Source organism: Lycium barbarum, chromosome 6, assembly GCF_019175385.1.
Source record: "Lycium barbarum isolate Lr01 chromosome 6, ASM1917538v2, whole genome shotgun sequence".
NCBI classification, from domain to species: Eukaryota; Viridiplantae; Streptophyta; class Magnoliopsida; order Solanales; family Solanaceae; genus Lycium; species Lycium barbarum.
Window position 1 is genome coordinate 108,714,412 of NC_083342.1, and position 10,426 is coordinate 108,724,837.

Here is a 10,426-nt window from a genome sequence, read left to right on the forward strand (position 1 = left end):
CACTTTATTATGATATTACAATTTATATGCTTAATCGATGTGAGAATTCAATTTAAGTAACATGCAATGTAAAGGAAAGAAGTTCTTACTATCAAGTCATATAAGAATATCTATAGGTGAGATTTGTAATCCTTAAAAAAAATAAATCAAACTACTTGTTACAATAAACAAATGGACCTGATAAAGTAAAATTTCTTTACACCGACAATATATATGACATAAATTTATTTACTATATAGTATTGTTTATACTCCATTCTTCCATGAATAATTTCTCTTATTAATTGTCTTTGATTTTATGTTTTCTAATTTGTATATTGTTTCATTATGAAAATATCTCATCTCCTTAAAGTACATTATTTTATTTACTTTTACTTATATTAGGTAAAGAAGACTATGCCATTTTTTTATTGATTTGTTTTAGAATACTATCGAAATTAATCGTTTAATTTGATGTATGTGTTTGACATAGTATTGCAATGAGTATTAAAGCATAAAATCTTTTAATGTTAATTGTGGTAACTTAGACAAGTTTTAAGTTATTATTTAATTTTATAGAAATAAAAAAAAAATTGTAAAGTCTGATCTCCAATGTAATTTCCTGTCATGCTTAGCTGAGAACAATGATAATTAATTTATTTTAAAAAAATAAAAAATGGGTATACATACAATATAATACGGGCCCTTCAACATCTAGTAGTGTTGCCTTTTTTTTATTTTTCATACTTGTTGTCTTTTACTTCAAATAGTAACATTAGTATTTATATAAGTGATGATCAATTTAAGTCAATAAGATATTAGCCACGTGTTTTAAAGACATTATCTAGGATGTTATTGTAAAAACTTTATTTAATAATATGAAGATTTGCGTAGTTTAGTTCAAAGTTCTAAAATATTGCTCTTAAAACGTAGATAGTGTTTTTTCTTTCTTTTATTATATATATTTTGTATTTCTTTTTACAATCTTCAATATTATCTAAAAGAAACTTATACCATAAAATTTATTGGTAAAAATTTTTGGGCCTCAAAAGTTTGGGGGCCTAAAGCTAAAGCTTTACTAGCCTCACTCTCTAGTCACCTCTGCTTACAACTTGTAAATATATATAACATAATTTTTTAAGTATAAACAATACAATGAAATAAAAGTTATTATGGAATACAAATAAACTCTAACATCTTAACTTTCAAACATTGAAAAAATCAAAAAAATTTAAAACAATATTACTATCATATTGTTCATTTTACATCAATAAACTTTATCAGTATTATAATTAAAACGTAACTCCTTCATGAAAAAAATTCAAATTACTTTCAAATAGAGAAATAATAAAATATGATAATTTTGATACATAGGACAAAAGACCAATGACAAGTGAAAATATACAAATCGACTATGTATTTTTTTTTAAAATATTAAGTGATATTCACCCCCACGATGTTCTCAAATAGTAAATATGTAATATAACGACTTGTTATTTGAGTTACACCCAATCTTTTAATTTACATAGATGAAACACTATTAAGTATCATTCATTTGTTAAAGAATTATGAGGCTCAACCATTTTAACTAAAGAATTTAGCATATTATTTGTGTAAGAACTGTTAGGCGAGCCCCGAGCATAAGGAGTGTTTAGGGCGTACAGTCGGACGCTTAGGGCGTGATTTTCACAGGAACTAAGCCCTGCACGTGAGTCTCAGAGCATTTTGCCAGTGCCTCAGGGCGAGTCCTGAAATTGCCTTTTATAACACTGAATTTGCTAGAGCTTGAAGCAGCCAACAATAACTATTCCGAGCTTCTTCTTCTCTCCACGTTCAGGTAATCTCTCTTCTCTCAAATTAAATAAACGTGTTTTTCTTTTCTTTTGTGTAGCCTAATGTTTTTTGTTTGTGTGTGGAGAAAAGAAAGATGGCAACATATGCAGCAATGAAGCCAGCAAAGCCTAGGCTTGAGGAGCCACGGGAAGTTATTAGCAAGATTAGGATCACTCTCTCCTCCAAGAATGTTAAGAATCTCGAGAAAGGTTATCCCTTTTCCTCCTTTTATTTAATATATCTGTTTAATCGAGATTCTGCTTAGAGAATAGTGAAACAAATGGGTAATGTCATCAATAAATGTTCCAACTCCGGTTGTCGTATTACTCTAGTGATAGTTATTATGCTTAAATTTTGCAAAAATGAAAATAGCTGGAGATAACTACATTTTGTTTCTGATGCTGCAGTTAATTTCGAGTTTGGAGTATTTTCTAATTCACTAGTCCTGTTTTCTGCCCTTGATGATTCTTCTCGTTTAATCTTGTCTAGATTGCAACACCACCAAGTGAGGTAGAAAATGAAGTGGGCCGAGCGGATCCTGAAGCATCAGCTGCTCCTATGGACACAGATGCAAGAATAGCTATTGTTAACATATCTCAGGAAGAAACTCCGACTCCAGAGGATAACCAGAAGCAAAGCTCTGATTACAGATGTTGTCCAAGAAGCAAGGCAGACGGAAGCAGGCACAGAAGCAAAAAACGGGGATGATTGATGGAGAAACAGATGCAGAAGTTGATTTACATATAGTAGGCTAATCAATCCAACTATGTATCTGTTTGTGCACCAAGCTAGTGTAACTTATGTCAAAGATATACTTAATCTGGACTGAATTTGCACCATGCAATATAACTTAAGTCAGTTGCTAAAGAAGCTTGATAGCTAAAAATTACACACTTAAGAATTAATTGTTCTTCTTTTAGCCGTAAACAGTTGCTACTTAGAACTTAATTTTTAGTCGAGGAAATGGTTGCCAAAAGTTAAATTAGTCGGAAAGGAGGGTGGTATCGTTGCAAGCAACAATGGTGATTGGAGAATGGGTGTTGTTTATTACTTCCTCTGTCCCAATTTACGTGTCACTTTTCGTTTCTCGAGATTCAAACTGTACGAACTTTGATCAACATTTTAAGATTGCATTTTTTCGCCAAATTGATAGGAGAAAAGTTGTAAATTATAATACTTTTCATGTAGTTGTACTTTTCATGTAGTTTTCACATATATAAATTTTAATCTTAAAATATTAAGTTAATCTAATCCAATTTAGCTTCAAAGTTTAGTCAAATTGACTTTCGAAAAGCAAAAATTGCTACATATAAAAGACTCACAAATAAAAGTCTATTGTTTGAATAATGGATTTTCTTGTATGTGTTCCACTCACAAATAAAAGACTATATTGTTTGAATTTTGACGCGCAAAATACAACATACAAATTTAATACGGAAAAGGGTCAAAATTGCCCCTGAACTATCGAAAATGGGCCAATTTTACCCTCCGTTTGTAAGTGAGGTCATATATACCCTGCCGTTAATAAATTGGGCCACATATACCCTTTAAAAGTTAACAGACCTCTATGTCATTATTTGAACCATTTTAAACTTATTTATCTGGTGACATGGACTGCCACGTTGGAATAAACCCATCCCACCTTTTTTTATATCTTATGTCTTCTTCTCCATGTTAAAAAAAAAATACCTCACTGGTTTTGTCTCTTCCTAAATAATCTCTTTCTTCTGTGATTAAAAATTACAACCTTACTCTATTTTGAACTCAAATCTCAAAAAAACGATAACTGTAATCTTCTCACATTTGCACACTGAAGCTGGCCCGAAATCCCTCAATGAGTATTTTGCTAGCAAAACATATATTCTGGGTAAATAATAAGATTTACATCAAACTCTCTTGAAATTTTGATGGAAACGTTTTGCTAAAATTTTAGATTTAATGGTGATTTCGCAGAGATCAATTAACGAAATATGATATTAAGGCATATGGAGCAGTTTTTTTAAAATCCTATTCGGATCTTTACCCAATGCTTGCAGTGATACCAATCTTATCTTGATTTACAGCCTCATGTATTATAATTTTAACCAACTCACTTACCATATGCCATAGTTAGATGCTGGTCTCCAGCTGCTTTGCTCCTCCAAAATGTGATATTCTCAAATTGATATATGTTCGAATACTAATGCAATAGGTTACACACAATGTCACCATGGTACTGTGTTCTCCAAGATTGTCCAAATTACTTACTGCAATCGGACCATTTCTTTGAGGCCAAACCAGTGAGAGGTTTTTTTAAGACGGAGAAGAAGACAAAAGATATAAAAAAAAGTGGGGTTGGGTTTATTCCAACGTGGCAGTCCATGTCACCAAATAAATAAGTTTAAAATGGGTCAAATAATGACATGGAGGTGTGTTAGCTGTTAAGGGTATATATGGCCCAATTTATTAACGACAGGGGTATAGTTGACCCCATTTACAAACGGAGGGTAAAATTGGCCCATTTTCGATAGTTCAGGGGCAATTTTGACCTTTTTCCGAATTTAATAGTATGATCTTAAGCTATTAATTTCTTATTATTATTATTTTTAAAGAAAGACAATGGGTCCCAACCCAACCTGGACTCTTGCACCCAACCCACTTCAGAAGTTGTGGGTCGTACTGGATTGTCTCGTCTGCGCAACTTGTATCTAAACCTTCTTTTCGTATTTCGGAGAAGGTATGGAAGCAAGTCATCTATGCTACCGGTTCAAAAACGTGTGAGCTAGCCTTTCGGCTTGACATGCATGCATGGACTGAAGTGGAAAGACCTATGTGTAGTTGCATGGGTAATTCGCGCAATTGTCCCTATCTTGAGGTGGTCTTTAATTTATGTCCCTCAAATCGTTGGTCTTTAATTTTTATCCTTCGGCACTTTAAATAATAAAAAAGTGGCCGAAAATATCCCTGACATTCTGGTTCGTACCCAGCGGAGTAAAAAAATAAAAATCGCAAGGAAGGTTTCATACCAAACTATGCCTATTTGGGCAAAGATACATAAAAAGTATGCCTTGTGCAGCATAGTTATGTAGAAATTAAGTTATCCTAAAGAACTATGCCTTGTGGCATAGTTTTTATGTAAAGTATGCCTTCTCCGGCATAATTCGATAGAAATTAAGTTACCCTACAGAACTATCAGTATAGTTTTATTCCGAATAGGCATAGTTTCTATGAAAACCTTACTTTGCGGAATTGTGTTTTTCTTTATTCTGTTGGGGTTCGAAGCTAGAGTCTCTGGTTTCATAGACCAACGAATAAGGGTACTTTGGTCTAGCAATTTCATTAAATGAGAAGTGGAACAAAAATTAAAGACCAGCTATTTGAGGGGTAAAAATTAAAGACCAGTCCACATGAAGAGCAATTCGCGCAAAAAAAATGGGGCAATTCGCAGAATTGCCCTTCTTTTGGGGTGGTCTTTAAATTTTGCCCCTCATATTTGAAATCTTTAAGTTTTGCCCTTCGGCTAAACCCCATGGGTTCTAGGTTCGAACCCCCACACAGTCAAAACTTAAAAAAAAAAATCGCAAGACAGAGTTTAAATTCGCTATGCCCCCACCGGCATACACTTGTGAAGGAATTACCAAAGTTATGCTGGACCCGACATACTTATGCCTTATGGGCAGACTTGGCATAAGTATGTCGGGTCCGGCATAACTTTGATAATTCCTTCACAAGTTTATGCCTGATCCGACATAAAAGTTTGCCCATTAAAAGTATGCCCCCACCGGATGAGGGTACCTAGGAAGAATTTCATTGTCCTCCTTCCAATATTATTACAGAACTAAAAGGCTTCATGGTAAAAACTTTATGCGTGGCCTCTTCCACTCATCGTCATGCAAATGCTGTCATAGTGTTAATACTCATGAAAAATTATCATAGTGTTAATACTCATGAAAAACTAGGCTTAGATATAATGGAACAAAATCACGATAACTACTCTTTTCTAACACTACCCCATAATATATTAACAAGAGCAGTTATAATATATCCAATACAGGAAATGTAGCAAAGAAAGTCTTTAGGCCACATTGACACAAAAACCACTTGAATTTTAATAGAGCATTTTGATGTCACTAAAAATCTGTAAAAAGTTGACATGAGATCTCAAAGTTATGCCGGACCCGGCATAACTTATGAGGGAATTACCAAAGTTATGCCGGACCTGACATACTTATGCCAAGTCTGCCCATAAGGCATAAGTATGCCGGGTCCGGCATAACTTTGATAATTCCTTCATAAGTTTATGCCGGGTCCGGCATACACGCGACCCAAACCTTGCCTTGCAGTTTTCTTTTTTAATTTATGCTTGAGCGGGGGTTCGAACTCAGAACCTCATGATTTCTGCGTGAACGCTTAGTGTTGCAATGCGAAGGGCAAAAATTAAAGACCAGCAATATGAGGGGCATAATTTAAAGACCACAAATATGAGGGGCAAAATTTAAAGACCACCCCAAAAGAAGGGCAATCCGCGCAAAAAAATGAAAAAAATGTAACTGCATATGGTATTTTTGTTTAAACATGGCCCAGATAATTTGGAACTCTAGAATTTTGGCCCACATCCAATGCTAGGGCTTGCGTCCAAGTCATAACTCCAAAGAAAGACTTTAGCAGGTCGGATTACTTGCACCTTGTCACATTTTTTTAGACTACATTTTATTATTAAAGGGGGATTGACCTATATATACATTATAAGAAAAGTATTTACGAAATATAACGAAATTTTTCATTTTACAAAACATAGCAATAGATTTCTTCCAAAACATATATGAAATTTTAGCTCAAGTTTTTTTTTTTTTATAATGTTTTTCATTTTTTAAAAAATGTTTTTTTTAAATAATTAATTTTTTTTCTTGCTCAATTCCTAAAAAAAGCGCTCAAAAATTTGTGTGTGAACATGTCTGAAATGTGTATATCTCGCTCAAAACTTAAAAGTTCACTCAAAATTTTGTGTATGAAAAATGTATGAAATGTGTATATCTGGCTCAAAGCTTAAAGCTTTCGCTCATTTTGTGTATAAAAACAGTATAAATTACGTGTATCTCGCTCAAGGCTTAGAATTTCGCTCACAATTTTTGTATATAACATTCATGCTAGGTTTCTGGAAAATTAATACAACTACAACACATTATGTACAACATTCATACAATATTCAAGGCTTAAAAAATAACTCAAAATTTTATGTATGAAATGTGTATATCTCGCTCAAGGCTTAAAAAGTTCGCTAAAAATTTGTGTATGAAAATTGTATTAAAAATTTCGCACACATACACACATTTCATACAGTTTTTATACACAAAAAATTGACTGAATTTTTTTTTTGAAATATATTTATTTAAATAGATTTTTTTTTTTAAAAAAAAAGTATGAAAAATGAAGGTCTGTTATATTTTGTAAATAAAAAAAAATATTGTTATGTTTTGTAATAAAGAGTCTTCAGTAGGTCGCTAATGTCATTTTCTCTTTATTAAATAAGGTCACGGTTAGCTTAATGAGCTAATATCACCTTTAGACATAGTTGAATTCAAGTAATTTTTTTCATGAAGACAACTAAGCTGATGGGGATATATAATTTAAATAGTAGCATAATAAAAGGTCATTTGTGCAAATGTCCTAAACCATATGGTAGGGTCAAGGTTTAGTCGTAAAACGGGTCATTTGCACTTTTATCCCTATTTTGTGGCGGTCTTTAATTTTTCCCCTTCAAATGGACTGGTCTTTAAATTTTTGGACCTTCAAAATCAAACTCTTGGCATAGTTTATGCATCATAATATCCCAAGTCATGCCAAAACTAATGTCCTGCTAGGCATAAGTTTGATTTTGAAGGACAAAAAATAAAGAATAGCCCATTTGAAGGACAAATATTATAGACCAATCCATTTGAAGGACAAACCGTGCAATTACTTGTTGTGATACTAGTAATTATTTAACATTTTTTTTGTGCGGCTTGTCCTTCAAATGCACTGATCTTTAATGTTTTCCCTTCACCTAATAGGCTAATATCATGAGGTTTGAGGTTTAAACTCCAGCTCAGTAAAAATAAAATAAAATTATAAGGCAGAGTTTTACCTACCTTAAGGCAGAGTTTGAAACTCTTCCTGATACCTGAGATCTCTGCCTTGAGAATTCAAACTCTAGGTTGAGATTTTTTTTTAAACTGAGCGGGAATTCGAACCCGAAAGCAGAAGATTTTTAGCTAAGGACTAAAATTAAAGAGCACTAATTTGAGGGATAAAAATTAAAAATCAGTACCTTTAAAGGACAATCGTGCAAATGACCCATTATTTAAAGGCCCAAGAAATGGTGTGTACGATTTCGGAAGCGAAAGAGAATAAAACCCTAGCTAGGTTTTGAGGTATATAAGGTAGACGGAGTAATCACAGAAGCTCCCATTGCCAGAGCTTGAAGCAGCAGTATTTGTATAATCTCCATCGTCAGGTATGAATGGGACTTTTTATCTGTGAAACAACATAAACATGTCTGTGTTAAAGTTGTTTTCTTCTTCTTGTTGTATAGAAAAGAAAGATGGCAGCAACATATGCAGCGATGAAGCCAACAAAGCCTGGGCTTGAGGAGCCACAAGAAGGTATTAGCAAGATTAGGATCACTCTCTCCTCCAAGAATGTTAAGAATCTCGAGAAAGGTATCTCCTTGTTTCTTCTATCTGCTTCATTTATTCTTATATCTTAGATTTGGGACTAGGGGTTTGCTCGTTAGTATAATAGGGTAATGAAATCAGTTTTGATATATTACATGTATTGTTGTCTAACAAATCAATGGTATTTGCTAGTTAAAATAGCAGATTCTGAACCCTTCCTTTTTCAACTTTGGACCTATGATTTTCATTCCCTTGTTATGAATTATACTTGGTCTTTCAAATGCTGAAAATAAAACTAGTTAATGTGTTAAAAGATGAGAATTTTGGGAATGGAGCATTGCTTGAAATTACGTTAATGGTTTATTTGTGGTTGTGCTTTTGGTTTATTGTCAATCAATAACTGAAAAGTATATCCTGATTTTATCTAGTGTGTGCTGATTTGGTTCGTGGTGCCAAGGATAAGAGGCTCAGGGTGAAGGGACCAGTGAGAATGCCCACAAAGGTCCTCAACATTACCACAAGAAAGTCTCCTTGTGGAGAAGGTACTACCATTCAATACGTTTTTTCATTGTGTTATGGAGCTTATGCTGTTTGCTTAAATTTTCCCTTTTTGACACTATGCATCTCTATTCCTCTCTGCATATATTTAACTGGAGATATTATATTACTGAATCCAATCCAGAGGTTCTTGTATTGCATAGAGGTATCTTTTTTCAGCCCACTAATCATGAAAAGAATTAACTAGACATTTGTTTAGGTTGAACTTTTTACATTGATATTGAAAGATGGTTAGTCTATGTAGTCCTACATCTTCCTAGTTTGTGGTTTCATAGGAACATAAACTTCTTGTGTTCAAAGTGTATTTGCTGGATAATATTGAGATGTTTACCGCCATGGACAGGGAAAAAGAGAGTTTGAAAGCTTGAGCAGTGTTTTGATCAAACAATTGATTCATTTGATATTTTTTATCTCAACTACATCTGAGCCCTGACACAACAGTAGATCATATATGTACGTCAGGACCCCGAACCACATTTCCATTACACTCATAAAACAATCCAAGTGCTTGTTGTTGTCTGTCTTAGAAGCTAACATGCAGAATCTATGGAGGTGTAGCCTCTTGTATGCTTCTTTTTATTTTGTTTCATGGTGTTGATTTGTGGTTTCATCAACAGAAAATTGGTTATTCGAAGAGATTTGTCTTCTGGAATGTTGTTCTCATTAAATAGAGTTTATACTTATCCTTTGTTTTTCTCTACTCACAGGTACAAATACATGGGACAGATTTGAGCTTCGTGTTCACAAGCGAGTGATTGACCTTTTCAGCTCACCAGATGTTGTCAAACAAATCACCTCAATCACCATTGAACCTGGTGTTGAGGTTGAGGTCACTATTGCTGATTCCTAGATCTCCATTGTCTTTCTTAGATAGATGAGTTAATCTTATATGCTCTGGTATTTTGGCCTGCAGACTTTTATGTATTACAAGTTTTTTGGAGTTACAATTTTGCTGTTAAAAAACTAGACTTTGATAAAAGCAAAGTGGTTTGTTTAATTACTTAGCAATTTTCTTGAATTCCTACCGTATATTACTTCAAAATAGCCAACTTGGGGCATTCAATTGTTTACTTATTTCATAAACTGGTTAGACCTTAAATTTCCCAAATTGGAGAAAGTGATGTACACGACTGTTTTTCATTTGAGATTCTGTTTCAGAATCCTTAAGACGCCCAAAATTATTGTTCGTTGCTAATGTGATCTAATTTGATTGGACAACCATTTTCGGTGATCAAGTGAAAATTGCTTACGATAGATGGTTCTAACAAAATATTTGGATAGTGGAGCGTCTTATCTTTTTATAACAACCATAACCTAATGTATGTTACCTAGTTTGTCAAATATTAAACGGCAAACTTAGAGTTTGGTTAAATTGAGGATTTAAACGAAGTTTCACAGAAGCGATTACTCAATTTGAGTAAACGC

General features: G+C 33.5%; 1 protein-coding gene across 2 annotated transcripts; it reads left to right on the top strand.

Moving 5' to 3' along the window:
- Window positions 1-8,130: 8,130 nt before the first annotated feature.
- On the top strand, window positions 8,131-10,019 carry LOC132645361 (small ribosomal subunit protein uS10z/uS10x-like). 2 transcript variants are annotated; one of them, XM_060362314.1, is made up of 4 exons: window positions 8,131-8,283; window positions 8,362-8,488; window positions 8,872-8,985; window positions 9,709-10,019. In XM_060362314.1, exons 2-4 carry the CDS (start codon window positions 8,371-8,373, stop codon window positions 9,849-9,851), a joined length of 375 nt encoding a protein of 124 aa, XP_060218297.1. In that variant the 5' UTR covers window positions 8,131-8,283; window positions 8,362-8,370; the 3' UTR covers window positions 9,852-10,019. The 2 variants fall into 2 exon arrangements, with proteins under 2 accessions (XP_060218297.1, XP_060218298.1); XM_060362315.1 differs by having other exon boundaries at window positions 8,173-8,283; window positions 8,337-8,488.
- The last annotated feature ends 407 nt before the right edge of the window (window positions 10,020-10,426 follow it).